The 17,602-nt window shown below is 41.5% G+C and overlaps 1 protein-coding gene across 1 annotated transcript in view; it reads right to left on the reverse strand.

Annotated features, from left to right (window-relative positions):
* Positions 1–17,602, reverse strand: part of LOC143526016 (phosphatidylinositol transfer protein alpha isoform-like) — a 31,033-nt gene that overhangs the window by 12,288 nt on the left and 1,143 nt on the right. Inside the window, exon 2 of the mRNA XM_077020570.1 lies at positions 14,704–14,734. Within this exon, the coding sequence (XP_076876685.1) occupies positions 14,704–14,734 (31 nt within the window). The remainder of the gene's footprint in view (positions 1–14,703; positions 14,735–17,602) is intronic.

Genomic DNA, 17,602 nt, shown 5'->3' on the forward strand with positions numbered 1-17,602 from the left:
AACAACCCCACACCATAATCCCCCCTCCACCAAACTAAACAACCCCACACCATAATCCTCCATCCACCAAACTAAACAACCCCACACCATAATCCTCCATCCACCAAACTAAACAACCCCACACCATAATCCCCCCTCCACCAAACTAAACAACCCCACACCATAATCCTCCATCCAACAAACTAAACAACCCCACACCATAATCCCCCCTCCACCAAACTAAACAACCCCACACCATAATCCTCCATCCAACAAACTAAACAACCCCACACCATAATCCCCCCTCCACCAAACTAAACAACCCCACACCATAATCCTCCATCCACCAAACTAAACAACCCCACACCATAATCCCCCCTCCACCAAACTAAACAACCCCACACCATAATCCTCCATCCACCAAACTAAACAACCCCACACCATAATCCTCCATCCACCAAACTAAACAACCCCACACCATAATCCCCCCTCCACCAAACTAAACAACCCCACACCATAATCCTCCATCCACCAAACTAAACAACCCCACACCATAATCCTCCATCCAACAAACTAAACAACCCCACACCATAATCCCCCCTCCACCAAACTAAACAACCCCACACCATAATCCTCCATCCAACAAACTAAACAACCCCACACCATAATCCCCCCTCCACCAAACTAAACACCCCTACACCATAATCCTCCATCCACCAAACTAAACAACCCCACACCATAATCCCCCCTCCACCAAACTAAACAACCCCACACCATAATCCTCCATCCACCAAACTAAACAACCCCACACCATAATCCTCCATCCACCAAACTAAACAACCCCACACCATAATCCCCCCTCCACCAAACTAAACAACCCCACACCATAATCCTCCATCCACCAAACTAAACAACCCCACACCATAATCCTCCATCCAACAAACTAAACAACCCCACACCATAATCCCCCCTCCACCAAACTAAACAACCCCACACCATAATCCTCCATCCAACAAACTAAACAACCCCACACCATAATCCCCCCTCCACCAAACTAAACAACCCCACACCATAATCCCCCCTCCACCAAACTAAACAACCCCACACCATAATCCTCCATCCACCAAACTAAACAACCCCACACCATAATCCCCCCTCCACCAAACTAAACAACCCCACACCATAATCCCCCCTCCACCAAACTAAACAACCCCACACCATAATCCCCCCTCCACCAAACTAAACAACTGTCATGCGGCGGAATCCAAAAGCAGAATCCACTGTGGGTTTAGAGGCAAACAAGAACCCTCGCTAACTCGCTAACAAGTGAGACTGACAGGAAAAGCACCGTGGCAGACGGTGGGAAAATAGGAAAAACAAAATAGCCCAAAACGCGAAAAAGTCTACGTGCAAAACAGAGCTCAACCATGGAAACGCACAGGAGAAAAATATAGAAGGCAAACAGAAATGATGCAGAAAACATGTAAAAAGTTAAAAAAAAAAACAAAGTTAACAAACCAACAAAAGATGCCAGGGGAAGTTGCTGGCTGGCAGGTAAACGCCGCAAAAACCAGAAATCCCTTCCCAAACAAAACCAGAAAAGGAAAATAATAGTGGGAGGAAAACTTGAGGAAGGCCAGGAAGTGGCAGAGGAGTAGTTGAATAAGCAAAGAGTCTGAGAGCAAGGGAGAATGGTGGCAAGACACCAAACACAACTCAAGGCCAACGAGAGAGAGAGAGAGAGAGAGAGACAAAAGAGGGAGATAGTGATGTAAAATTTGAAGCGATGCCTCGGAGCCTGTATCGAGCAAAAAGGGGCGTGCCAAATGAAGCCCCGGTTCGAGGCGTGTGTCATTACCGTAAAAATCACGTGACTGATGACAAACGAGGCCTCGGATTCAGTGGGTTAAGTCATCGTTTCATTTTGAGTGTCACAACCACATAAAGGGGGTTTGAGCCAGAGACCTGCACGGGTCCGTTTTTTGAGACCCGCACCCACCTATATCCGCAGAGTACAGCACCCACCCACCCGCGAACCCGTGGCTATTTCAAAGTTAAATCCGTACCCGCCCGGACCTGTTAATATTCTACCCGTTACCCACCCGTGTCCGTGAAAAATCACACAAATTGAAAGTATTCCTATTAGGGATGCAAATTATCGAATAATTCATTAATCATTAGTTGATTGATCTTATCGATCGACTTTCGATTAATCGACAAGCGGCGTTTTCCACCTGAATTTCAGTGTTTCAATAGGGCCTTTAAAAATATCAGCTAAATAGTTAAAACACTTTGTTCAAAAAGTATATATTATATTATATTATGATAATTATATTGTATTATATGATATATTGCTCAAGTAATTATGCATTAGGAAATTTTTGGTATAACACAACACATTCTTTCATTTAAAAAAAAGGAATAAATTAAGGACTGGCTCCATTTGAAACATTAGACATAAAAAAAAAAATTTTAAGAAGAAATTAAATAGAGAGCCAAACAGAATATTATTGAGCCCATGCTTGGACAATGTTTCTAGCGTTGTAGTGAACACACGCTGTAACGCGACCGGAGAGTCCCCAAGTCTCCACAACATCATAGAGCTTGTCAGCTAAATTGTCAGCGGTGTGTCTATCCGACATGTTCGTCGTAATCAGCACTGCAGATTTTAGCTGCCAGTTCTCGTCAGTGTAGTGGCACGTCACGGTAATGTAACTTTCTGTTGCTAGAGCCGTCCAACAATCTGTTGTAAGTGCTACAGCAGTAGCAGTAGCTAGCTTTGTTTTTAGCTCACTCTTCTTTTTTCGTAGCGAGCTTCGAAAACGCTCGCCTTCCCAGTGTAGCTGTGATTTTAGGTTGACCAGGTGCACTGGTGATATGCAGGACAGCTGCATGCACAGTGTTCAAATGATAATTGAGTGAACTAGTGGAACTGTTGTACTTCAATACCGCATTACACAGAGAACATCTGACTTCTTTGCCTAAATTAACAATGTTGAAATGGTCCCACACCGCACGTCTTTTCGCCCGCTTCATTTTGTTTTCCACTCTGGTCTTTCGCGACACGTGTTCGCCTCTCGTTCTTACGCTCTGTTCAAGTTACTACAGGAGCGCTCTCTAACGATTAATCGTGATTAATACATTTTGATCGAGTAACCTCTTGATCGACAATTAATCGAAAGTCGATTAATCATTTGCATCCCTAATTCCTATAGAGCACTTTATTTTTCAATGCGCCTCTGAAAAAACGTCAGTACAACACAAAATAAAATCTAAGGTTGCTGTGCAGGAACAGTATTCCTATCTAAAAGTAGCAACTGGTAAAACGCAAGACAATTTATGTAGCCAACCGGTGCCATATAGGGTTGCAGCGGTAACCGGTTTCACGGTATACCACGGTATTAAAATGCACGGTTATCATACCGTGTGCGTTTGCTTATTACCGGTAAAAAGCAAGCCAGCGGAGAAACTGACCCGCGCATGCGCAACTCCGCTCCGGTTCAGCTACTAAGCACACAGCAGTGAGAATGGCAGAAAGTGCATTAGACTTAACAAATTTTTTAACAAAAAAAAAGCTTAACTAAAATCAGCGGCGAAAATGACGTAATCGCGGTGGCTCCGCCGGTGAGCGCGGGTCTCGCGCGCTGTCGATTCGCGAGGTCGTGCACGTCTCGAATTTTGTAACTTTGCGCGCGTCGCGCCTCAGCGCAATGAACAAAGTCATGTTTGCAGGGTTCATACACCTTTATAAGGTGGAATTAAAGCACTTGTACGTAACTTTAAAGGTCCGTTTCAATATTTCCCAGCACCTTAAACTTAATTAAGTTAAATATTTATACATATACTCAAAATAATTCGCTTTTTATTAAATTATTTAATGGTTGTTTATTTTCAAAACGCCCAGTCTTAACGTCTTCACGTTCTCTCGTGTTTCGTCCTGGAATTACAAGAGGCTCGTATTTGTTAACGTAATACAAAAGAACTGTGCCGAGTCGCGCGCTACGGTCACTAGTGAAAGTGTAAATCCATAGATTTTTAAGGTCCTTGCTTTCACTGGATGTGAAAGATGCCATTAATTTACATGCGTTCATTTTCAAAATTTTACGTGCCTGTTTTTCATATGTTAAAACCAGACTCGGTGTGAAAGCCTTAAAATAGAAATCTCTATTGTGAGGGTCATGTCAGAAATAAATCCTCTCTTTCTGCAGTATCTGGTTATATTCTAACTTGGCAGTACAACGGACGTTTACAACAGTTGTTGATCAGACACTGACCCAGGTTGAGTTTATCAGATATTAAATAATTTAAACTTAAATAATTGTACTGAAATCCATGATTTAGGTTTATCTAATTTTGCAGTATTTATTTAAACATGTGTACAGCTTATTTTTTTAAAGGAGACATTTTGTATACAATAGTTCCAGGTTTCTACAATAAATAGTTAATTGAACAAAAAAAACTTGTAATTTATTTAAGGGTCAGTGTATCTTTTAATAATATACAAACTAACTGTGATACCGTGATAACCGTGATACCGCGGTATTTTCTGAGACGGTTATCATACCGTGAAAATCTCATACCGTTGCAACCCTAGTGCCATAACACAATGCAAAACGAGAGGGAACAAATGCCAGTATAACAACTAAATATAATCGCATAGGTTCACAAATCTATCCTAGGTTACTGTGCAGGAACAGTATATCGTCCACAGTCCCACGTTTGAGCTGCGTTCTGCGCTCTTAGATCACAAAACCAGCGGAGGAAAAATCTCTCACTCGCAGCGCTGGATGCGGGGATTGAGAGGACACTTCGGGCAGTTGTTGCCAGGTTGGGGAAATCATCTTGGTGTTCTTTCCACCACAAAAGAACATCGAACGATTCGTCCTTAGGTGGCCCGTATTTAACTTACCCGCCTGCATACCCACCCGTTAAATTGCGGTATGTGTAAAACCCACCCGTTTCAGTATCTATTTGCCTGTACCCGTACCCGACCCGGTGCAGGACTCTAGTTTGAGACTTGCGGCCCTTTGTGGGTTTTGAGTTGGTGTTGTGAGAGGTGTGCATTGGTTAATTAGTTAGAGTTAGTGGTTAAAGTTCTGTTATAAAATAGATTAGATCAGCTATTATTTATTATTCGAATTATTATAGACTTTAAGCTAGTTGTAAGCTAGGTAGACTTCTAAGGCGTCTAAGAAAAGGAATCGACTCAACCCCAACACTGTTAAAAAGCTTCTTTAAAAAAAATAAAAATCAGTAATTTATATTTGTTCCATCTGTTGCAGTTTCCCGTCTTTCAGTTCCATAAGCACTTGTACTCCCAGTTCCACAAGCATTTATATTAAGTATTCATTTTACGTGTTTTACAACATCACTCAAATAATAATATTTCCATGTAAAAACACACTTTTATATTCATTGGGACGTGGCAAAAATATTTTATTTTATACACAGACATTCCAGTTTTCTCTGACTCAGAATTAATTGAGTGTCATATATCCTTTTGCACAGCAGGTGTCACTAGTGAGAACGAGTCAACGAGGCTTCGGGTAATGAACCTTTTGGTGAACCTTTTAGATGGAAAGCCCCATTGGTTCATGAAGCCTCGTTTTGCCATCACTACCAATGAGCGAGTGAGCAAGAGAGAGAGAGAGAGAGACAGAGAGAGAAAGAGAGAGAGAGAGAACTGGCTGGTAAAAAGATTTAAATGAACGAAAACCAAACGATTCAGCAGTGAGTTGCCTCAGTTATCTTCCTTAAGTAGAAAGGAATACAGCTGTGGCGCATCACCGCTGATTACGGGAGCTCTGCCTGGAACTGGCTTGTGTGCTCCTCCTTATGGAAGCAGGAGGAACCACACTGGAGCCAGCCCTGACAACAACCCCACATCATAATCAACCCTCCACCAAATTTTACACTTGGCACAATGTATTCAGACAAATACCATTCTAGCAACTGCCAAACCCAGACTCATCCATCGGATTGCCAGACAAAGAAGTGTGATTCGTCACTTTAGTGAGCACATCTCCGAACTCTAGAGTCCAATATCAGCGTGATTTACACCACCACATCAGACACTTTGCATTATGCTTGGTGATGTAAGACTTGGATGCAGCTGCTCTTCCATACTGTATATTAATTTCACCAAATCCCAAATTTATTCTGTTGCTTTTCTTGCTGTTATCAGGAATACTATGTTAAGTTGTGCTATGATGCCTCTAGCAACCGGTAGTGGACACATCATTACATTTTTCCATCTCTCATCAGTCTGCACTGAACACAACTGAGAGAGGTACATACTCCGTGTAGCGCAATCAATAGTTTGGTAAGTTGAAAAAATTGTGCTGTGTAGTCTTTTGTTGTGTTTTACCTGTGTGCATTTTGAGAGCTTGAGCAAACTAGCCTAAACACAAGCTAGTCATAATGAATACATGAATACATGCTTAAGCTTGCTTTCTTTTCACGTCAGGTGCACTCTGTGAGAACAGGGAGCCTCAGAGATTTCGTTTTTTATTTTACTACAGGTATATGTATATATACTTTATTTCCAACACCACGGTTGGTAAATGTTGCTTCTTTTCATTTATGGGTTACTGTTTTAAGTGACTATATAAAACCTAATGGCTGAGGATGTCGAGGAGGAAAAGGGGTTTCTGGCTGCTGCATTATGTATGAGTTGGAGCTTTTTTAGAGACTTTTTAGAGCATCCAATTAAAAGACTAGTCCAATCTTGAGACAAAAGCATGGACCAGTTTCTCTGCATCTGATAACAAAAGTAAATGTCTCAGCCTGGCAATATTACATAAGTGGAAAAAGCAGCCTTCATGACAGCTCATATGTGTGTGTCAAATGAAAGATCCGAATTGATAGTGACATCTAAGCTTTTTACAGTATATTTAGGTGTTACTGAAAAGAAAAAAAAAACATTTAGAGTAAAATTAGATTGATTGCTTTGTGCAGCTTTGGGTTCAAGAAGTAACACTTCTCTGTCTTATTGGAGTTTTGATAGAGTATTACATTGGAATGTCTTTGTATTTCTGTTAGAGATGTAAAGGACCTATGCAAGAATCCTCTTTTTGAATTTTACCTCTGTGTTTAACACCACCAACACTACTCTGTCTCAAACTGTCTCAGCACACTGCGTCTCCTGCCATCTGTTGATGGATTAACAGCTTTTTAAAAGACCAGGCACAACAGGTAAGACTAGGAGACAGCAATTCTGGCATAAGATCAGTCAGCACTCCATAGGCATCCATTCACTGGTGCTATTCTCTCTCTACTCCAATGTCTGCTCTGCAACTTTACAAACTCTGTAGTTAAACTCCTGAAATTTGCTGATGATACTACGATGATTGTATTTATCCAGGATGGTGATGAGTCGGCATATCGACAGGAGATATGATGAATGGTTGGTGTTCTGGTGCAGTCAGAAGAACCTTGAACTAAACACTCTGAAGACCATACCCTCAACACTACTCCCTATCACAATCCAATGATTATTTCCAGTGAACTAAAGTGGGAGTCCAACACCAACTCCATCCTCAAAAAGGCCCAGCAGAGGATGTACTTTCTGCTCTGAGGAAGTATGGCCTGCCACATGAACTATTGAAGCAGTAAACACCGCAGTGACTGAATATGTCCTGTATACATCTATCACAGTCTGGCTTGGCCACAAAGCAGGACAGATGCAGACTGCAAAGAGTGGTGCACTTTACTCCTGTTGTACAATACTGCCATTGCATTGTACCTATCTATCCTATATTCTAATTATACATTGTACACTGTAATTCCAGTTTATATTGTATATTGTATTATTGTATATTGTAAATTGTATGTATGTATATACAGTGTTATATGTGTTATGTATGTGTGTGCATGTGTGTGTGTAAAGTAAGAGAGCTAACAAAAACAGCCAGAAACAAAATTCCTCAAGTGTGTAAACATACCTGGCGAATAAAGCTGATTCTGATTCTGATCAAGTGGACCCTAGGTAATGTCTAATTGCAGTTTGAAGACAGTCAGTTGAGCCTGTTTGCTGCCTCGGCTCAGTTTTTCCAGCCCCCGATAACTATTCCTACACTATCACTATTTTGCCTAGGAGATATGCTAGCAGTATTGAGAGCAGCACACTCCCAAGAGGGTTGAATGCAGGCCTGCCCTCAAAACGGCTCCAGTTATCTATAAAACCACTGTGTTTTCTGAGCACCATTTTGACATCCAGCAGGTAAGCGCCCATAACCTGCTGTAAAACTCAAAACTCAACCAAACCTCAACCAGGCTAAAATGTAATCGTTTTTCCCAGGATAATACTATGCAAGACTACTCCTGAACCAATCAACCTGCCGGAGATCATACTGAATCATGGAGATCTTGATGTATTCACAAGAAATTAGTTCCACTTCTCTTTTGAAGGAGGTGGTCTGAGTGAATTGAGAGGGAGATGAGCTCGTTCATTGTAGTCATCACAACAGGCATGTACCATAAGTTAAATCTATTGGTATTTGTTCTATGATTCTGGATGATAGTAGAAATCTCACTCTTCTCTGCACGTGTCCACCTGCTGTTGCTCTCCTGTACAGTAGTATCTCACTGGGTAGTACAAAATCAGGGTCAAACACCAGGCTAAGTTCAGTAAAATAAATGCCAATAAACCAGAGTCAACACAAACTAGAGACAGACAAATGGGTAAATATGGAGAAAACAAGTACAAGAGAACAACAATTTGAAACACTGCAAAATCACTAATCACCAATCACTAATCACTATTTGTAAGACAATTTTACATAGAATTTATATAATGGAAAATCTATTTATTCACTTTTACAAAGTGTCTAAGTTAAAATCTATATAATACTCCAAATTTCATTAAAGCATTCTGCTATCTCTCCCTTTGTCTTTCAAAGCTTTGCTGATTTGACGATATTCAGTTCCAGCATTTTCAAAGCAGCATCAAAACAAGAATGAACATTGTCAATAGTGAGGAAAATAAGAACTTTCTGATATGTTAATAATAAGAATTATTATTATTATTAATTTCTTTTTCTCTGTGTCCTTCTTATGCTCTCACTCCCTTTAACCCTTTTTCATCATGCTCACCGTCTCTCGTTTGAAGCTCATGTAAATAATATCTCTAGGACAGCCTTCCTCCACCTTAGGAACATCGCAAAGATTAAGAACGTATTCTTTACATATTGTGTCCTTCAGTTATGTCCATGGATTTAAAACTCCATATAGCTAAAGGCTCCACGTATGGTAATCCAACCGAAGCCATGGCAACCTCTTTGTTTACATTTAATACTTCTCCGATTTCCCACTTGCGATAAACGATGTTGTGATACACGTCCCAAATCACTGAAACAAATGTAAAGAATACACAAAGAAAGTGGTTGTCTATAACTCACACACAGCGCCTGCATAATGGACTGACTTATTGTTCATGAGTCATTTTGGACGAGTCCGAGTCGAGTCAAGAGTCATTAAGGACGGGTTTCAAGTCAAGTCTGAAGTCTTGTTGTAGGGGACCTAAGTGTGACTGAGTAGCCTACTCGTTGTTCAATCGAGTACTCATCTCTGACACGCACACACATGCACACACACATTCACTGCACTAAGCATCCATAGCAATTTGAAAATAGGCCAAAGGCTATAGCAGGTTCACATTAAGCAGTAAATTATATAACTTAGCACTTAATGAAGTGAATACAACACACACCCCTCTGCTAGTGGTGCTGACATATATATGACACTGTAAACAAGAAAATCGCAATTCATTTTAGATCCAAATAATGGGACATTATACCTGTGAGTGACTCAGGGTTCTGTTATCACTGAGATTTACAATTTATTGTTGAACAGAATGTAATTAAATTTCAGTATTAAAATGAAGAAAAAACATATTCCTGTTCATTCAAAATACAAGTGATTTGGCTAAAATTGGTATAAAGAGAGAGACGGAAAGAGAGAACCTTATATGCAAGTCTGCATTTTATGGTACAGAGGATGTGATACAGACTTGGCTATTTTTAGCAGTATCATCCATACAAGAGTGGCTAAAGAGAAGCTAGAAGAGACTGTAAGGGTGCAAGGAAGCACATTCTACTCCCTTTATTTTTAGTGCTATGTCAAGGACTCCATGACTGGAAAATGGCAAATGAAAGAGAGAGAGGGGGAGGTAAACCAAAATAATACAGAAATCGATAATGATTGGTGTGTGTGTGTGTGTGTGTGTGTGTGTGTGTGTGTGTGTGTGTGTGTGTGTGATATACACAGTTGCACCACAGAGCATCTTCCTCCTGCTCATCCTGCTTTTCATCCACCTCTGAGGTGGTTCCGCCACTCGTGATCTCAGTACCATGCTGTATGTGGTTAACCCCCACTCTAGAGCATGTTGTATGTGGTTAACCCCCAACTCTAGAGCATGCTGTATGTGGTTAACCCCCAACTCTAGAGCATGCTGTATGTGAAAAAGCAGTTTTTACAGTCAGTTGAAATGAGTAGATCAGGAAGGTGTTTAACGTTTGATATTTATTGCACATCCACAGACCAGTGCAGGATAAAATCCTTTAAAATCCCAAATCTTTGTAAAAAATAAAAGCAAAAGTAAACAGTTACACTATATAAAGTGCATTTACATCTATCAAATTAAATTAAATTCTCTCAACCTGAGACAACTGGTTTGTTCACAATAGACGTAAACTTAACAATAAAACCTCTATTCTTAATTAAATAAATCAAATACCCAGTCTGGTAGACATTCAGGAACTTCAAGTATTTTCTTAAATAATGTTTATATCACCACCTTGAAAATGTTAATTTTTCCTCGGCTTGCTCCTGACTCGCCATTTCTGCCTCTTCTCCGTTTGTGTCGTGTCACTGGAGTATTTAGGCGCGCGTGTAAAAACACTGGCTCTGATTGGCTACCATAACGCTGCATTAGCCAATCGCTTACTGACTTGTTAAGTTAAACAGGTGTTACACCGAGAACTGTGACCTATCGAGATCTGTTACTCCTCACTAGCCTGGGCAGCGGTCCGCTCGCATTAGTATATCAATATAGTAATGCACCGCTTCTAATGACCAGTAACGTCAACGGTGTTGTAACGACAGGAAAAGTAATTAATTATATTATCCCGTTACTGACAAAATGACGGGCGTTATTTGCAACACTGCTCTTAACCCTAAATAACTTAACTGAGTTAATTCTGACGCACATCAGCCAGCACTACAGACACCCTCCATCACATAGTGAGCAGGGGTGAGTTTCCCAAAACGTTCTTAGCGCTGAGTACTTCGTAACCTCGTACGTAAGAACGAGGTTACGAAGTACTTAGCGCTAAGAACGTTTTGGGAAACTCACCCCAGGTCTCTGCACCAGGAATGGGCAGGCAGACCTACTGATTTGCACACAAGACACATCCAGAGAAATCTATTGACCAACCTTCCTAAGTTCATACATGTCACTACACTGCTGCGTTCTCTTCTCTGGCTTCCAGCAGCTGCACACATCAGAATTAAAACCTTGATGCTTACCTACAAAGCAAAAAACATACCAGCCTTTCCCTACATGATAATCTGATCTGTACCTCGAGTACCTCAAACCTGAAGTATGGCTGGGCTTGAAACACAGTGCTTAAAGTCTAACAAAAAACAAGCTTCAAGACTATTCTCTGTCCTGGCTCCAAGATGGTGGAAGGATCTCCCATTGGCTGTTCAGACTGCAGAGTCCTTTTAAGTCTTCAAACGTAGACTGAAGACTTATCTGTTCGTGGAGTATTTAAATGACCACTAATACAGATATATAACTTATAGCACTGCAGAGTAAAACTCGGATCATTTATTGGTTGTATTGTTATAATTATGCTTTTCGTTGTCCAATATCGACCCTATATTTGCACTTCTAGGTATTGGCATTGATTCCTGTACTTTTGTAGTATTCTGGTTCAAGGGTATCTTGAATTCTGACCAATCTACTGTACTATCTAGGATTCATTCAGTGAGCAGATGGCAAAGCACTCTGGATAAGAGCGTCTGCTAAATGCTTTAAATGTAAATGTGTGAAATGGGCTTTTTTTTTTTTTACACAATTCAACTTCACATTATCCTCTCATCCTAGGTCATAAAAGCCAAGGCAAACAATAAAGGCAGATTCCTTGATGGTGACGCTGAGCAATCTAGTTCCAACCAGTCCATCCTTCCTGTTTCATGTTTTGCAGCACCCATTAGGTGATACATAATGGAGATCACACACGTTCATGTTCAGAAGCACTCTCCTTCTGAATGCCTACAAGGGAAAATGTACATTCCCTCATCACTCCATCGAAGGGTTAAACAATGGATACATACTTCTATGAATTCCAGACATCCAGGGATCAGGAGAATGGTGCAGCTTGTCTCCCAGCAAATCATGGTGGCATGGCTGAGGAAAGGACGTAAGGGCCTGTTAAATTATGCCCAATGTGTTAGATGGACCCTGGGCTCACCTGTCTGTGGATTTTGTTACAGAACTCCCTCCCTCTGATGGACAAACCCTAACACCTAATCTTAACCCTATATTTTGTTGCAGACCACACTCCCTGTAATTGGACAAACTGTAAATAGCAGAAGAGTTCCTGAACATGATGAAGTTCTATGGGCTGTCCAAAGATAAAATCTCAGATGGGAAGACCAGTTCACATCCTTGGTCTGGCTGACTGGTCTCGTGGAGAGGCAGATTCGCCCTTTTCTGTGGTCACAATGAGGTGCACAGCACAGGAGTGGGATTGGGTCTGGGTGGGATATGCACAAAGTTCACTGGTCAGTGTTTCTAGGGGAACCCTTGGATATTGTGGCCATGTATAACTCATAACATATAACCTATAACCCACAAGCTATAACCCATAACCTATAATCCATAACCCATAAGCTATAAATTATAACCTATAACCCATAACCTATAACCCATACTTGGATGATTAACCTTAACCCTAACCCTAACACTGATTGATCACTCCTTGCAGATTTTCACATCTAACCCTAACCCTACCTTAACCCTAAGCCTAACCCTGGATCATTTTTCAGGCTACTCCTGCTTTACAATCTGGACAAACTACCAGTTTTCACAGCCAGAAATCCCAGTTCTCTGAATACTAACCCTATTCGTTTTTTTGTCTTTTATCTTAAGCTAAACCCTAGGTTAAGACAAAAGGGTTAAGATAAGCCCTGGGTAATGCTAAATGGTTAAGCTAAAACCTAGGGTTAGGGTTAAGATAAACCCTAGGTTATGCAAAGGGTTAAGCTAAACCCCAAGTTAGGATAAAGGGTTCAGCTAAACCCTAGGTTAAGATTAAGGGTTAAGCTAAACCCTAGGTTGAAAAAAGGGTTAAGATAAACCCTAGGTAACATAAAGGGATAAGCTATTAAACAGTGTCCAAATGGGACCATTCAAATATTCAAACATTCAAAATATTTTCTACAATGGGACAAATAATTAAAATGACAGCATCCATCTACTCTTCTGAATTGAGTAGACAACATGAAAAAATTCCCATGAGTCACCTCTCAAGTGTCACACCTCAATAAGGGACTGATTCAGCAATCACCTGAACTAAATCTTATTTAACAATTAATGTAAACAACGAGTGGAGAGCAAGCGAAAATACTTTTGGGAAAACTGAGGTTATTCCATTAAATTTTTATTTCTGAGCTCTTCTCAAGTTGACAGTAATGCATTGTTTAAAAGTTAAAACTACCTTACTGAAAACAATGTCTTTTATCATTTTGATCATTTTGACCACTTGTCATTTTCTGCAAACATTCTAAATGATATTTTATTTGGAACTTGGGAGATATGTTAGTCATTTAACAGAATAACACAAGTGTTCAGTTTACAAATGTTATAGGGTTAGGGTTAGAGTTAATACACCTTGAGGAAGGAGCAGTTCTCTTGACCTCATCAACCTGAGAACCAAGCCGTAAGGAAGATAGACACACTAGAGCTCACACGCACACATAATGATTGGTGGAGCAGGAGAACGCAGACAAAAAGTGTGTGACACAGGAGGGAGAGCAGAGAAAGAGAGAGCAGAGAAAGAGAGAGAGAAGAGAGAAATAGAGAGGAGGGAAAGAGAGAGAGAGAGGAGAGAAAGAGAGAGGTGATATCAAGTAACTCATTGGATATTCAGCACTTGGCAACACGCGAATTGAACCACATAGTTCAGAATCATAAGGTATAAAGGGGCAGTGAGTTGTACCTGAAAAAGAACTGTCAGGGAGCAGTCAGGGTGTGAGGAGAAGAAAGAGCTCAATGGTAAATATTTAAAAAAAATTATTAAGAAGGACAAGAGCAAAAAATTGATTTGAAAAATTCCTCCAGGCTTTCAGATTATTAAATATTGGAAAAGAGAGAGAGGGGGAGAGAGAAATGGTGAACAGGCTAGAATCGCTGATATGACATTTAATACTGCTTGGCACAATGACAGGCAGTAAGTTCGTCACTGATATTTTTTCCCCAGAGTGTATAGGGAACATACAGTAAGGAAGAAGAGGACTCATTGCCTATAGAAGTTCCTGACTTACAGCAGCCAGTGGAAAGATGTGATTTTGAACTGCAGAGCCAAGCCACTGTGTGCAAGAAGAGAGTCGTAATGCTGGTGTGTTGTCAATCCTGATTAATTGTGGTTCACACTACACATGCACACCAACACATGGTGAGGAAATGTCCAGTTACCCAGTTACCATTTTAACACTCACCTCTTCCACAGAAATGGGCAGGATCACTCGACTGAAAAGAGAAAGAGAAAAAAATACACATGACAAGCAAGCACATGTCTGCACCATTATCACCAACACCAGTATTACCAGTACTGCCATGGCCAATGCCCTCATAATCACTAGCAACTGCACTGTCACACTCAGGCCCATACCTAGCCAAGCATACACACAGCCAAACACACACACACACACACACACACACACACACACACACACACACACACACACACACACACACACACACACACACACACACAGCTTATCACTCACAAAGGCCCATTCACCCTCCTCCAGCTAATCAGACACCTTGAGTCCATCAATCACCAGTCACCTGTGCTTCACATTTCACTGTCTCCATGCTGAATGCATCTTGCAAGCCTACAAATTCCATGGTTACTCATTTCGTACACTTTTTTACCTTTTGTTACATTTTGTTCATGACACTTGCTTTTGTTACATTTTTGTCCACAGGTTGCTCCACTGTTTATCCTGTATTGCTTTATTCATTAAAATCCGTATTTGGTTAATCTTATTTGTGCCTCATTCCTTCACAAGAATGTCACAAATGACACCATTACCAACACCCTCACCGACACCATCACTAGTATAGTTGCAGTATGATAAACAAATGTGGAGACTGATGGCATACATGAAAAAGCCTGAACATGTGTCCAAATACACATATGTTAAAGATAAAGGTGAAAATAAGAGTGAACAGGGCAGGAACAAGAACATAGTGAAGCATTTCCACTTGTTAGGGTTAGGGGTTAGGTGTTAGGGTTTACTGTTAGGCTTTAGGGTTAGGCCAACAATAAGCAAGCTCCTTTCTAGTGGAAAATGTGATATTTGGAGGTGTCAATCTAGTTTGCCACCATTCCCCAGATCACTGTGAGACCTTCTGACCATGAGCAAATAACTCAACTTTACAATAAGCCTCTTGCCCTGGAGCTCCGAGTTCCAAGTTCTGGAGCTTATCCCTAATGAGAGAAAGTAAAATCTGCTCTCTGTCCTAAGCAGTGTTGGTCAGAAACTGCTAAGAGCGCTTTCAAAAACACCCTGACTTCACCCAGGATTCACGCAGGCTTCATGCAGGCTTCACGCAGGCTTCGTGGAGGCTTCATGCAGGCTTTGTGGAGGCTTCATGCAGGCTTCACACAGGCTTCACGCAGGCTTCACGCAGGCTTCACGCAGGCTTGAAATAAGTTGTATGTGCAGAAGCCCTTCACAGTGACTCAGAGGACTGCCTTAGGGCCACAACTGGTGGCACGGCTCTTTCTGCATGGCCTGCATTTTTCATCAATACACTTCAGGAGTAAGACGACACCGGGTGCTCAGTATCTTCAGATCTTCGAGCTCCGCCCCCTACCATGTTTGACTTATGACATGAATGCCGTTTCTCTCACATTAGGTCCGCGCAAGCCACGTACGGCTGAACTTGTGAGGCAACGTGGTTTGGCAAGCTGTGGCACCTGCACATGGAGAGGGAGTCTGCAGAGAGGCTACAGCTCCAGGTGGTGTGATGTGCCGTGTGCTGGAAGCAGCGTGCAGCAGGAGTCACCTTGTCCGTCCAAGTGCCTGCATGCTCTGCACACGAGCTGGCGGTCACTATGGGAGATCCGGTGTCTCTCTGCTCCACTTTGCCTCCATGACACCATCTCCTCTTGCATTATAAATGCCTCCCTGAAATGCAGTGCCTGCCTTCCTGCCTGAAGCAGGTTTGCTCAGTGTCAGTGATGGGGCTATGCAGTGTGCAAATGGCTTCCTCACATCCACGTGATGTTCTGCAGTGAAGAGGAAAGTGTGAAATCAAAGGTGCTGCATGTACGATGCATGTAAGTTTTGGGGCCAGCTTCTGACGCACTGGTTGATCATGCATTCTAAATAAAAGATGCAATGTAGCAAACAGCATGGCTGGGATCTGGAGGTGAAGTAGGTCATGGTGACCCTCTACTTCAGATCGGAGCAGTGCACAAAGCACTGTTTCACTTTAAACGCAAAACCCACCAAAAAACATATCACACTGCCAAATGACAAAACACTCAAACACAACATGTTTTAGAGGTAATCATAGTTCCTTGTGACATTGAAGTGTTGAGAATTACCATACGTTAGTCAGTTAATCAGTTGATCAAAATTCCTGTTCATAATTTTAGATCTGAAAGCTCTTGTAAACAGCATTCTGAAGTGTGTTACCATCTGTGCATAATCTGCTGTTATGGCCAGTGCATGCTATAAGCCTTTAAGAGAAAATCTGATATTATATAGTATATATAGAACACTTGGGTATGAACAGTAGAGACAAAACAAAAAATATTAAACATCGTTTAGGCTTTCTTGTTGAGTCCAATATACTGTGTGTGTGTGTGTGTGTGTGTGTGTGTGTGTGTGTGTGTGTGTGTGTGTGTGTGTGTGTGTGTGTGTGTGTGTGTGAGAGAGAGAGAGAGAGAGAGAGAGAGAGAGAGAGAGAGAGAGAGAGAGAGAGAGAGAGCTGAGTTGCAAATAAGAAAATACGTTATCTGGATTATTATTATTATTATTATTATTATTACTATTATTATTGGTATTGTCAAGAATTGTTGGCAACACTCTGCATAAAGCTATATCAAACGTATGCCTTTTTAGCCTTCGTTGCGTAAGCCGGACTTAGAACTAAGGAAAAAGAACTATGAAATGCCACCGACGACGTGGGTAGCCAGTGACGGCGGTAACACGCCAGAATCACGTCGTTGTGTTGTGAGCGTGTGATTTATGGGCCTAGCTGAGCGCGCTTCTTGTGACTCATAGCCCACCCTTCAGAGCGCTGCGCGGGGAGCTGCGCGGGGAGCTGCGCGAGGATCTGCGCGAGGACGCATGCTCCGGTCATTGACAGCGATCTCCT

Source organism: Brachyhypopomus gauderio, chromosome 10 (genome assembly GCF_052324685.1).
Source record: "Brachyhypopomus gauderio isolate BG-103 chromosome 10, BGAUD_0.2, whole genome shotgun sequence".
Taxonomy (NCBI): Eukaryota; Metazoa; Chordata; class Actinopteri; order Gymnotiformes; family Hypopomidae; genus Brachyhypopomus; species Brachyhypopomus gauderio.